The following is a 12,588-nucleotide window of genomic DNA, read 5'->3' as shown; positions in this document are numbered from 1 at the left end:
ATCTCATCAATAGTAATAATGTGGCAGAGCCCAAGAGGAGCAGAACCCTTTATGATTGCCTGCCTCGCTAAATAACTTCCAAGTCATCGTCGTCGTCCTCATCATCAAATCCAGCACTAGGCCCGAGACTCTCCCTACCAGCCTCTTTAATACCCGTCTCCATCAAAAATCTAGTCTTCTTCTTGACGGGACTCAGCCGAACACTTTCCGCCGTCCGCTTCTTGCTCGTCGTTTGACCAGGACGACCAACAAGGATATCGTCCTTGGTGATACCGGATCCAGGATTCTCCTTAGGTTTCGATGTGGGACCAGAACGAGATATATCAGTCTCATCTGTCCTTTGTTTCATGTACTGACCACCAGCGGAACCTGTAAAAGCGCCTAGTTTCTTCACAATCTCGTGTTCTCGTGCCATGTCAGCCATGCGCTTTCGAAGTCTGTCTTGCTGGTCTCTTTCTAACATTTGGCCCTCGGCTAGGTAAGGATCGTCGAGGTTGGAGGCATCTAGTAGCTTTGCAGTGCTCAGGCTTGAGTTGGCTGTGGGAGCAAAACTCCATCGATCTTCTTTTTGCTTTTGTGGTTTCACTCCACCAACAGAGTAGTAGAAGGATTGCGATTCGTGGTCGAAACCTTTACGGTTTTGTGATTGCTTTTGGGGAGGTTTGTCTGGTTGCCAGGCGTCCATTGAGTTGATTCCACTACGAGAACTCCGTGTTCGATTGATTTGAGCGTTGACATGGAATTCGCAATAATGTGTCTTTGAGACGTTGACCCATTGTGGACATTTGTGACCGTCTTTTTTTACAGCCTTGCAGTATCCGAAATGTTTTGCTTTACCAATCTCGAGGATCTGGTCTTCACCGTCGTGCAGTGTCAAGGAGAAGGCACCCGTGTCTTCGAGACCTTTCTTTGGGGGCATGATACCTGGATTGAGGATTGCTATCAGAGTACCGGGCGTGAGTCGATGGTAACGTGGTACAGCGGTATCGAAGAGGAAAAGTTCAACTGACCACTTCAAGTCGGTCAGAGTGACCACAAGGAACTTTTGGTTGTTGGTACTGCCATCTTTCCACTTCTTTTCCCATTCTGCTGAAGATACCGTGTTCTTGTCAGCCTGTCTGGCTTTGTGATTGCGAGGCAGAGACATGTGAGCAATGATACCGAAAACGACATAATCCGTGACTTCGTCTGGCATTTGGTAATCAGGCGACGTTACATCTTTCAAAAGCTTGGGCATTCTGTATATGGTGAACTGATCTGTTGGCAATGTGCGTTTCAAGAAGGTGTGTGGCAGGATGCGTGTTGCAAGGTGTGTTCCAGAGAAATCCTCGAACAGAGCAGGATCTCCCTTTCTATTTGCGTTTTGGGCTGGGGAGCAATTTGTCGAGGGTGGTAACTGTGAGGTGGTTTTGGCAAGTGAGGAAGATCGTAGTGTTGGCATACTATGCGAGTGCTCTATCGACCTTGAAGGGGGTGGAGGCGTCTGTTGACTGTGGCTGGGCTGCTCATCTCGTTCGATATTCTGTGTTGGGTCTCCCACCTTCGAAGCAGCCTCGGACGCAGCATGGTAGCTCGCAAGTTCGGTCTTACCGACATTGAAGCGCGAAGCTCTAGCATCTCGCATGGCTGATGACTTTTGATCTCGAGATCGTTCCCGATTTCTCATCTCAGCCATTCTATCTGAGAATGATTTTGGATGAGCAGAAGGTGCTCCGGCTGGCCTTGTGGTCGAGGACTGAACATGGCTTGATGACTGCTTGGAGGGGCGTCCGTCGACGTGGTGAAGACGTTGCTTTGCAGGGCTGGTATTGATAGTTTTGGCTCTTTTGAGGGACACATCTCCGGCACTCACACCTTTATCGATACCCAAGCGAATACGGCTTGGTGATTTTGGAAGGAAAGGAACGGCCGTGCGCTTAGTCGGAGAAAGTGCGACTTCCACATTCGGGCCTGTAATAGAAGATGTCGTGACCGTAGTTCTCGAATCCTCTGGACGAATATTCTCAACACCCTTTGCTTTTTGTTGCTGTAACTTCTTTAACTTCAACTTTGCCTCGATCGCATCTAGCTTCAGCCGCAATGTCTCTTCGTCCTCGTCCTCGTCCTCGTCATCTTCCTCAATCTGACCCTTCTGTGGTTGCAGAAACTCATGGTCGCGATCTACCTTCGCTGCTCGCAATTTCTCAAGCAGTGACGGTGAGCCTAGCAGTTTTTTGGGAGAGGATGAAGGCTGAGGTAGATTTTGGTATTCGCGGTATCTTTTCTTACCACTAGGTGAACTAAGCAGTGCTTTCATGGGTGATCTGGGCGGCCATTGTTCAGCAACTGCCATAATTACCATATCTTTCTTTCAGTTGCCCGACGCAGGCACTAGATTGTTGTGGTAAGTCGTGCCCATCCAAGATCATACCTGCTCTTCCTCATGATCCGTCACTTCGCAGCCTTCGGAACACTGCAGAAGCTAAGCATCTCCGGGTTGGTAGGAAACATCAACGTCCGGATTGTTACACTTTCTCGGGATGTTTATCGGCGAGATCTTTACGCGTTGGCAGACGCGTCTCGGCGCGTCACACTCGTGTCGTCCATGCTTTCTCGAGGCCGTGCCGAGATAATTGTCCTTCTCGCCAGCAGATTCACAGTCCAGCAAACATGGTACAGACAAGATCAGCCTCGAGCAGTCCAGTGAAAAGACAGACCGTCACAATCTCAGCGAAGACCACGTCAACGCAACCATCGAGACCAACCACGGAGCCGCTTCGGCTAGTGATAGCACCTCATAACACATCTGCAAACTCGCGCTTTCTCACCCTTTCCGAACCAGAGAGTGCAAGGCCTAGAAGATTCCTGTTCTGTCGCGAGACTGGTATCCATGAGCTGAGGAAAATTGAAGTGCCGAAACATGACCCTCGAAGCATACTACTCGCGCCATCCAACAGTACGACCACAAGTGCACCCCAGAAAGTTGGTGTCAGTTCTGGTTATGTCAATAAAAATGCTGATTATATGACTGCGACACCCTACGATATCTCCTTCACTTTACTACCATTGGTGTTGGTATCAGGGAGGAGTAGCCTATTTCAGTCCATGGACGACCTCGTAGACACAGCCGATGTGGAAACATACGATTTGAAATATGTCCTACAACACAATAGGAAGTTAGTGGAAGACGCGCTTGAAAGTATCTGTGATACTGTCGAAGCAGGAGACGAGAAAATGTTCAGATACAGCCAGACCAAAACTTTGCATAATATAATATCCAAAGCACGAAGAGTCGTAGACATTCGGCTACCAGCCAGTCTTGAGGATCGTTTCGTTACAAGAACACTCGAAGCGCCAGTTTTGAGTGTCAGGAGAGAAGAGAGCACCATCTCTCTTTCAAACACAGAGCCAGAACCCCAGGACTCAGCGAGCCGAACATCGACACCTACCCCTTATCAGAGCTTTGACTCACAATCTTCTGCAGCAAGTGTAGCACCGTCTGTCGTCTTCTCTGAAGCCTCAGTGGCCACTACCACAACCCTGACAGCCACAGTACCAGAATCAACCATTCCTGCCACCATTAAGCATCTGCAACGACTCCTCACAGCCTTCAAGTTTATTACGACATCGTATCTCTCTTCGTCTCTGTCTAGCACTTTGCTAGCCCTTTTGCAGGACCACACTGTGTCAGGAATTGACTTTGCACCTCTCAACGAGCATCTCGACCATATTGCGAAGCTTCGGGCACAAGCCGCAGCATCTTCGGATCTGGCGTCTTTCTCACGCAAAAGAGGCGGTCTTGAAGAGGACGAGGAAGCCGAGCTTCGAGCTGAAAAGAAGCGAAAATTGGAAGAAGAAGAGAAACGGAAAAAGGCAAGTACGAGCCATGGTGTCAAGCAGTTGGCCAAGGTGGATGTAAAAGGCATGAAGAAGATGTCGGCTTTTTTCACGCCCAAGGTCAAAGCCAAAGGATAGCTTGAATCAATTGGTCCAATATTGATTGTTCTTTCCTCATCGGTATTTTTCCTGAGACACAAGTCACTGACCAACAGCCCTCGCACCCGTGAGGTTGATAACTCTTCCTCCACTCCTCTTCGCTTTTTCCTCTGTAACCCATCCTGGGACCACTCCACCATCACTGGCCTCTTCTCTTTCTCGTATGACTTCAAAAATACTGGGAAAACCAACATCCTTCCACGTATGACCTGCCTGCGTCGCTATGGAATCAAAAGCTTTACTCTGTGGCCTCCTCACACCCGGTATTGCAAACCTCGACTGTAATAAATCCGGATAAGAATGGTGCACAAACCCTTTTAGAAGTCCTTGAGAAATCAACGACAAAAAGACACCATTAATCTCTTCGGGCGTCGGATCGTGCAGTCCAGTGTGATCCGGCTGATGGTAACAGGCCTCACCACCCGCCTCGTGGTAATTGTCGTGTTCGTCGCTACTGTATCCGGAATCCACGAACTCAGGGTCAATATATTCGTTGTCTGAGCCAGAGTTCAAGTCAACTGACCCGCCAGTCGTGTCATATACCATTTGTCTCGCCCTCGCATACGAGATGCACGCAGCTTGATGGATGTGCGAGTAACGTACATATGGCATGCTAGCTTGTCGTCCTTCTTCGCTCGAGCCAAGAAACCCGGCATACTTCGTAGCTCTGTAGATCAAGCTCCGCCACACCAGGATCTCGCACCTGTTCTTCAACTGCAGCAGCACGCGTTTGCGCAGAAGCCAGTCTGCGCTATCTGAAAGCGGTGAAGGGAGGGTGTAATCCATAAAGACGTGGAAGCGTCCAATATCACCATTTCTGATGATCTGGTTTAATTCCGCGAACGGGCGTGAGATCGGGTGTGCCGCGAGATCATAGAGTAGTATATTTCTCGGTAATCGACCTATACAGATATTCGTGGCCAGCAAGTGAATCAATATCATCTGTCGCTGCGTATTACACGCTCGCTTCGGACACATATCATACGCTGTCTGAAGACACAGCAGAGCCCGGTAAAACTGATTGCTGGTGAAATAGAATAACCCCAAATAGTATAAGAACGTCACGCGCTGAGCAGCAGGATAAAACGAAATGGGCGGACACCGCAGCTCGAGTTGCTGCAGAATTGACTCGGAATTTCGTAACTTCCCAGCATGTTGGTAGATGCGCATACAGGAGTTAAGCATGAGATACAAACCGCTTAGGAGGTGGTCCGGCGCCGGCGGTATTGTTCGGTTAGTTGGATTTGTAACTTTGACGATTTTCATAAATGCTTCGCGGAGGGTATTGCCCGTTTGCTCGACGTAGCTTATTGAGATGTTGTCGTCGTCGCCGCCGCCGCTGCCACCGATTGAGGAAGTAGTTGAGCCGTCACCGCTGTTGAGGCCGCGCAATTCAGGGTCGCGATCGAGGTTGATTGAGATTTGGCGGAGGACGTTGGTGAGGTAGAGAACTACCGGGATCATTGTTGGACCAGGCTGGTCTTCGCGTAGAGCTGCGATGCATTGTCTGAGAAGCAGAAGGACAGCAAGTCAGCAAGAACATCCTCTTGACATGGCATATCGATGGGAAACGTATAGCAGCTCATACATACTTCGTCACCCTCTCAATCTTCCTCGCCTTCAACAACCCCGAATCCCCAGCAAAATCCCTCACATAGCGAAAATACCCTATCACAGCCTCACAGAACGGACTATGGATGCTCCGTAACGCTTCTGAGGATAAGCTGTTCTTGACCTTGTTAGATAGTTGCGCGTCCTTGTTGTTGTTGTTTGTCGGGTAGCGCGAGTTGAGTTCATTGTGTAGATCTTGGTAGGGTTTCTGCTTCTCTGGGTCGAGATTGTCGAAGTTTAGGACGAGAAAGTCTGCTATGCGGCGGCCGTTGTGGGTGGTTATGCCGTGTTGGATTTGTTGGAGGAAGGAGTCTATTGTTGACATTATGAGCCGAACCTGGGCTGGGGGTGTGATTCGTAGTCCTTGACCTAGTTGTGATTTATATTCGAGATTTGTCGGACAGTTCCTGGGTCGATCGCAGCATACTGTTCTCGCGTCACTTTGAGAGTTCTGTATTTGACATAGCAGGGTTCAGCATTGTTCAGTCGTTTACGAGCTGTTTTGTTTTGTAGAACGTGTTCCTTCACTACACAAGAATTCACGACGAACTACGAGATCACGTGTTCCCTTTGAAAGTGGTCCGGAAAAGGTCAAATTGAGCACAGACAGAAGTGCCTTCTAAATGGAAACGGTATCTACAGCTATATTGGTGTCGTTGTCCGTATACACAATATTCAACGATCCCCACGACGCCAGCGCTATGTCACAATAACGAACGCCTGAAATCACATCTTCTGCTAGCACAGCTCATCCTAACTGTGCCGCAGCGCTGATGATAATGTCTGCGACTTTCTGCACCTCCTCTTGTGCTTTCTGCATATCGCCAACTTCGGCCCAGTCTCTGACGCCTGGGAAGAAGGCTTCATCGTAACCACTCCATTTTTGTGGTCCGAATATGACATGTTTGAATTGTGTTCTGTTGACCAGGCCTACATCGTCGAGTAATGTCTTTTCGAAGTGCTCCAGCTTAGCATTGCGTTCCATACGCTTGAGGCCCAGGAAGCTGGTTTCAAACCCACCTGTGGCGAATATCTGGCTGTGCCATTCATTATCAAAGTCCATGTAGCGGGCGGTTTCTTGCTCGAGGATGTCAGCTGCTGACCGCAGTGGCTGAACATCAAGCTTGTGGGACGTTGTACTATCACCATTGACATCTTTTTCGAGTTTGTCAATGTAACCGCCGAGTGCGTTGCTGTAAGCTTGTAAATCGAGTGGAATTAAAGCGTGATCCGAAAGCTCGAGGATGACCAGGGCCAATACCTGAGCCATTGTCTTGTGATAGTACCAGTTTGGATCACCAAACTTGATCATCCATTCGTAGTTGTCGTAACAACTGTGATAGGGGAACTCTTGCCCTCTGAACTCAAGGTCAAGCGAAGGTACACCTGCAATATCCTGAAAAGCAACATAATCGCTACCAGCACCAAGTCCTTCGAGCGATCGTCCTTCGTGGTCCCATGTTTCGTGAAGTGATTTGTTTGTGCCGGGATCTGCGACTCGTGCCAAAACGTTCTTGAGAGCTTTCTCGAGCATAGGCGAACCTGAAGCGTGGAAGTCGATTCCACTAACAGCTGTATCCAGGTTGATATAAGCAACGCCATCTCTTTTGAGGTCTTCTAATCTATTCTCGACATGTTCAGTAGAACCAATCAGATTGTACTCTTCACCGTCCCAGCTGGCAAACTCGATAGTTCTCAGTGGTGCCCAACCTTGCTTCTGTAGTTCACCAAACTGTCGAATTACCTCAAGCATAACAGCCGTGCCACTGCCTGGATCAGCGGCGCCGGTACACCATGCATCACGATGGTTGCCGACTATTATCTTTTTCGTATGCTGCTCGAGACCCTCAATCCGGCCAAGGATGTTGTAGATCGGCTGTCTCCGCTCCTCTTCCAGTAGGTTCCTCAAATTCACCTTGGGTGATGTTGCATCGCCAGTCCAGTATTCAACGCTAGAGTCGCCGACCCATTCACCATCTAATTTTTGGCCATGACCTTTTAGATTTGACAGCAAATGTTGCGCATCTCGCCACGATAGTGGTATTGAAGGAATCTTGTTGAGTCCTTCACTCTCCGCTGGATCCAGACGCTTGGGCTCGCCAGAGGTAGAGGCCCAACCAGGACTCAACACATCACCAACAACCCATGACATCAGACTGACAGCGCCTCTCTGAACAGCATCAGGCGGCATATACCTCCCATCTGGATACACTGGCCCTTTCAGTGACCCGTCTTGAGCAGGATCCGAGTAGATAATACAGCCCGCTGCACCTGCCAGCTCAGCTGCTTTCACCTTCAGTGCACGATCGCCTTGTGTGCCGTAGTACCTTACTAAAATGATCGCTCCCTCCAAAGGTATATTCTTGCTTTTGAGATCTTCGAAGTCCTGCCTCGAGCCATAATTGGCATAAATCAGGTGTCCCGTCACATCTCCACTAGCACTATGTCCATGAAACACATATGTCTCCTCTCTGATCTCCTCGAGCTTGGCCTCCCACTGAAGATTCTCAGGTTCGACTATTGCCACTCTTCTTCCTTCCTTGCTAGGATAATTCAGATAGACATCAAATCTTTCCATACGCACGTCAGCTAAACCTCCAGCTTTGAATTCTTCCTCCACCCACTCCCCAAGCACATAGTTGCCTTCGGTTCCAGCCATGTGTGGGTATTGTGTAATCCGTTGTAAATATCGCGGTATGTTATCAGACTCTTGTATCCCATCCATAACGTAGTTTCTTATACTATCCGGTTTGAACATGTAAATGTTGCGCCTGTTCCCAAAGCCAATAATATCCGACGCTATCAGCACATACAGTAGTCCACCAATAATGAATATCCCCACCAGTCTTCCGAGTATGATGGCACGATTGTTGTCCATGGCTTGCCAATCTATCTGAGGCATGCGCGGTCGCCAGGAGGGAAGCAACCACCGTAACGAGGGTAACCTTATCGAGGGTAGAGAGTGGGTGAAGGAAGTAAAACGCTTGAATCGATCGGAGAGTAGGCTTCGGTTCGAGTCGCTATCGGTTGGATCCTCAATGTCCATCTCCTGCATCTCACGGCGGACAGAAGCTTCCTCGTCTTCGTCTGCGTCGAGTCCATCGAGGGAGTCGAGTGAGCCTCGCTCAGACTCGGCAGTGGGAGGAGCATAGTTGCTGCGTCGTGTTTGGTCGCTGTCTAGATTGTGTTCATGTAGGAGACCTTGCCTTTCAGCATCGTCACTTGTCTCTTGCGGTCCGAGGTTTGAATTGGAAGACGAGGGTCTCGACGAGATTGCTTCATCGTACGACGGTAAAGGTGCAAGGTAGGAGAAGGTGTATTTCTCGTCGCCAGGCATGGTAGTTGTTGCAATCGCTTGTGATCAGGGAGGTGCCGGGTGGCCCTCAGGATGTTGCTGACTACCGCTGGTTCATTTTCCTGGCAGGTATTGTCTTTGTCCGATTCCAACTACAGACGCTGCGATGCTTCTAGCTTGAGAATTGCATCCACGAGGCGAACAAACACAAACACAGGGGAAGTCGTTCAACTCGTCCGGGCGTGCCCAGAGCCACCAAGTCGTGGCATTACGAACCCAGATCTGCTAGCCGAAACCCTACTACTTGGCGGGCCGAAGCGAGACTTTGGGGCGCCAAATTCATTATTGCGAGCTTGCATTTTCCAATTCTGTAAGCACGACAGTCGCTAATGGTAGATCTTGCGTAGCTACTCGAATTATGATATACAAACATGAGGGCGCATGGTCAATAGACCACAACTTGCTGATCTTGCTCAGGCCTCACTGCTTCTGATCAGGTCCATACAGAAGGCAGCCCATGCTTTGCCATCATCAGTCTTCATGCCGCCTTGGACATCGCGACGAATAGCATTAACCACAGTCTCTCTGTACCGCTCTTCGTAGGCTCTCTTTACCTTCTCGAGGTGCCTAGAATCCCAGTGCAGTCTGACGACTCTCGATATCAGGAGTTCTGCCCGGCCTGCACTAGGCTTCGATGCAGTAGGTGATGGGGAGCGACCATATTGAGCAGGAGGCGCAAATTCTTCTATAGCTTGGTGCAATAGCATGGCATCGCGCATAGGTCGGTTTAGAGCTCCGTTGATGATGTGAGCTAATACTTCGCCCTGCAACGTTGATTAGTGTCAATTCCGTATGCATTCGGGCTCTTACTTACCACCAGGTTCTGAGACTTCGAGATCATGTCTCTTGCAAAATTCCGCTTGTGACTCTTTTCATAATACCTCATCACTTCACGCAAATGGTCGTCACTTTTGGTCATGATGATCTTGATCATTGCTGTTTCTCCGCCTGCTCCTGCCAGAGCATCACGCAGATCCTCTCCATCCTCATGGACATCACGCATATTAATACCAAGGCCTTCAGGTTGTCGACGTTCTTCAAGAGCAAGCAAGATGGCGAAGCGGAATTTGTCCGCCTTTAACTCAGCTTTCATACACTTTTCAAGATCATCGTCGTACCTCTTGTCCTTGAACACGTCTTTAATTTGATGAATGGTCTCGTTGCTGTGGCCACAGAGCGACTCGATTAGCAGCTCCCGCCTGGATGCACCAGACTGATAGAAACAGTTTGCCCAGTATGCGTCGCCCTCGTACCTTCCTAAGCTTGTCGCATAGAGCACTTTGCCGAGATTGCCACCAGGAAAACGTGCCTTAATATGTTTGCTAAGGTTGATGCCTTGCCCATTGATCTTGGCGAAATTCTTATAAGCTGTTTTGAGTGTTGTAATCTCGTCCGTGGTAAGCCATGGGAGGATCTTGAGAAGTGGCTTCACATCAGGCGTTCTGTGGTTGCCTTTTAAAGCCTCGGCGATCTTCTCAGCATCCTTGTCTGGATTATAGAAAGAAACAGCCTTCTTCTTCTCGGGCCTAATAGCAACTGCCATCGCATTGCTAGATAGTCTTCGTGCTTTCGACCCACCAGTCTCAAGCCTTGAGTCCAATGTCTTCGGCGATCTGCCGTTCCTACCAGCTATACCTTGCCTCTCCCGTTTCAGGGCCTTGATCTGCTGAGATATCTCCTCATCTGAGTCATCACTGTCACTGAGGTCAAAATCTGACATGGCTTCCTCATCTCTCCTGCCACTAGCGGCCGTCAATGGTGAGGGAAGTGGAGAAATAGTCTGATATGTGCCTTTATAGGCCTCGAGAAGTGGCGATGCTGGCGGTCTGCTACCACCTGCTAGACTTGCTCCAGCTACACCCAGATTGGCTCCAGACACGCCGCTGGTTGATAGTCGTCCAAGGCTTTTTCGCAGTTGTTCTGTACTAAATCCAGCCGGGTTTCCCGGTGCTGGCGATTTCGACCTTTCACGATGATAGCTTTGTCGTCTGCCAGATTCGCCCAAAGTCTTGACTCTCTCATCGGTACCATGTCTGCTACCTGCTGGACGTACTGGTTCTCTTGTCGCGTAGTTGTCATCGTTGTATGCCTTCCTTTGTGCTGTACCTGGGGGTCGAGTGGGATTTGCAGTACCATCGTAGGCCTTCGCGTACGACGGCTGACGAGTACCGTTGTTGTAGTTATATTGTATGCTGTTTGGATCAATTTGAGCATACCGTACTTTTCCTACATCTTCGTATCGTGTTCCTATGGGACGAGGTTGCGGACTAGGTGGTGGCTTGACTGATTGTCCAGGAAACCCACCTGGGATTGTACCAGTACCAGGGAAGGCAGCATATTGTAAGGAGTCGCCGTTCGTGAATGCAGTACCGTTCCCGCGCGCATATTGTGGTGTTCCAGCATAATCTGCGTAAGGATCTCGTCCCTTTCGACTACCAGCCGTTTTCACGTCTTCTATCCCAGAAGCAGCGTACTTGTTTCCTCCTTTCTTGCTGTACTCGTACTCGTTTTCCTCTTTCTGACGTCTAAGGTTTTCCTTGTCTGATCGCGCGTTATACGCATCTGGGGTGCGATCCTCGTATTGAGGTGGCTCAGGATAGTCGTCCCCTTCTGACTCTGACTCACTGTACTTGCTTCGCGAGGGCTTACGGTGTCGCCGGTCGTCGCCGGCAGCTGCAAAATGGTCGTTGCTGGCTCGGGCAGTACGTCCACCTGGAGATTTTGACCTGGCACGATCACCTCGTGGAGCGTGTAAATTGCTAAACATAATGTAAGAGGAACAGAGAATCAACCCACGATCGCGATGAGGTTGATCTCTCAGGCAAGGTTCATAAATTAGACAACAGCATGGCAATATATCTTTGCGACAGCTTCAGCATGGATGTGGTGGATTTTACACAAGTTAGTAAGAAGCGCATGTAGAGCACTTCTGCGGCCACCCCTTCAGGTTGTCTCCATCTGATCAACGTGAGACGATCCTGTCGCAAAGGAAGATAGTTCATGCAACATGCGACGCCAATACGACTATCTATGTGCCAATGACAAAGCTTCGCGCAGGAAGAGGTTGGTAGACGAGTGGACGCGCGGGACGCCAAAACGAGCTGGTTTGGGAAGCCACCATGCCTGAAATGGGGCAGGGCGAACCAGCCAACCGGTAAAGGGTGGCCTTGGAGCAACTTCCTCCACCTTCGTTTGAAAGAAGGTCTTGCTGGAAAGCTTCACACCTCACGTCACGGTCTCCTCGAGTGGCCTCACTGACACCGAACACGTTGGTGAGCAAAAGTTCCTTGTGCTACGTCCAAGCTTCACAAGACGCCGAAGCATTCATGCTGGCTGCGCCGTGTCACCAAGGTGGGAGGGAAACCTTGTGTCGCATAATCCAGTCCCAGAAAGGTAGCTTCAACCTTGCCCAGAGAGGTTAGCGAACTGTCAGGATCTTTTGTCTCCTCGTTCTTTTGACGAAGGTCTCAACCTGAGCACAGGCGAGCTGCCATATCGCCCATGCTGTATGCAACTCATACCATGTGTAATGCTGCTGGAGATCCATAGCCAGGTGACAACCAAACATGAAGCTGAAATGTCATAGGTCGTGACCCCAGAGTAACAGTGTATTAACAACAACGAACTACCGATGTGGAAAGAAGGAC

At 49.6% G+C, this 12,588-nt stretch overlaps 5 protein-coding genes across 5 annotated transcripts; 1 reads left to right on the top strand and 4 right to left on the bottom strand.

The window, feature by feature from the left end:
* Nucleotides 1-67: 67 nt before the first annotated feature.
* Nucleotides 68-2,332, bottom strand: LTR64_003915 (uncharacterized protein; the record flags this gene model as incomplete). Its single annotated transcript, XM_064898265.1, has 1 exon — nt 68-2,332. The coding sequence occupies one exon, from the start codon at nt 2,330-2,332 to the stop codon at nt 68-70; it is 2,265 nt and encodes a 754-aa protein (XP_064754222.1).
* Nucleotides 2,333-2,899: 567 nt separating this feature from the next.
* Nucleotides 2,900-3,954, top strand: LTR64_003914 (uncharacterized protein; the record flags this gene model as incomplete). The annotated part of the gene is made up of 2 exons (XM_064898264.1): nt 2,900-2,935; nt 2,959-3,954. The coding sequence occupies 2 exons, from the start codon at nt 2,900-2,902 to the stop codon at nt 3,952-3,954; spliced, it is 1,032 nt and encodes a 343-aa protein (XP_064754221.1).
* A 63-nt stretch (nt 3,955-4,017) lies between these two features.
* On the bottom strand, nt 4,018-5,911 carry LTR64_003913 (uncharacterized protein; the record flags this gene model as incomplete). Its single annotated transcript, XM_064898263.1, has 2 exons — nt 4,018-5,482; nt 5,568-5,911. 2 exons carry the CDS (start codon nt 5,909-5,911, stop codon nt 4,018-4,020), a joined length of 1,809 nt encoding a protein of 602 aa, XP_064754220.1.
* Nucleotides 5,912-6,334: 423 nt separating this feature from the next.
* LTR64_003912 (uncharacterized protein) lies at nt 6,335-8,923 on the bottom strand (the record flags this gene model as incomplete). The annotated part of the gene is made up of 2 exons (XM_064898262.1): nt 6,335-8,357; nt 8,400-8,923. 2 exons carry the CDS (start codon nt 8,921-8,923, stop codon nt 6,335-6,337), a joined length of 2,547 nt encoding a protein of 848 aa, XP_064754219.1.
* Nucleotides 8,924-9,354: 431 nt separating this feature from the next.
* On the bottom strand, nt 9,355-11,708 carry LTR64_003911 (uncharacterized protein; the record flags this gene model as incomplete). The annotated part of the gene is made up of 2 exons (XM_064898261.1): nt 9,355-9,705; nt 9,756-11,708. 2 exons carry the CDS (start codon nt 11,706-11,708, stop codon nt 9,355-9,357), a joined length of 2,304 nt encoding a protein of 767 aa, XP_064754218.1.
* Between the last annotated feature and the right edge of the window lie 880 nt (nt 11,709-12,588).

The sequence above is a fragment of the Lithohypha guttulata genome (assembly GCF_036872675.1).
Source record: "Lithohypha guttulata strain CCFEE 5908 chromosome Unknown scaffold_3, whole genome shotgun sequence".
NCBI lineage: Eukaryota > Fungi > Ascomycota > Eurotiomycetes > Chaetothyriales > Trichomeriaceae > Lithohypha > Lithohypha guttulata.
This window is presented reverse-complemented; position numbering and strand designations above follow the sequence as displayed.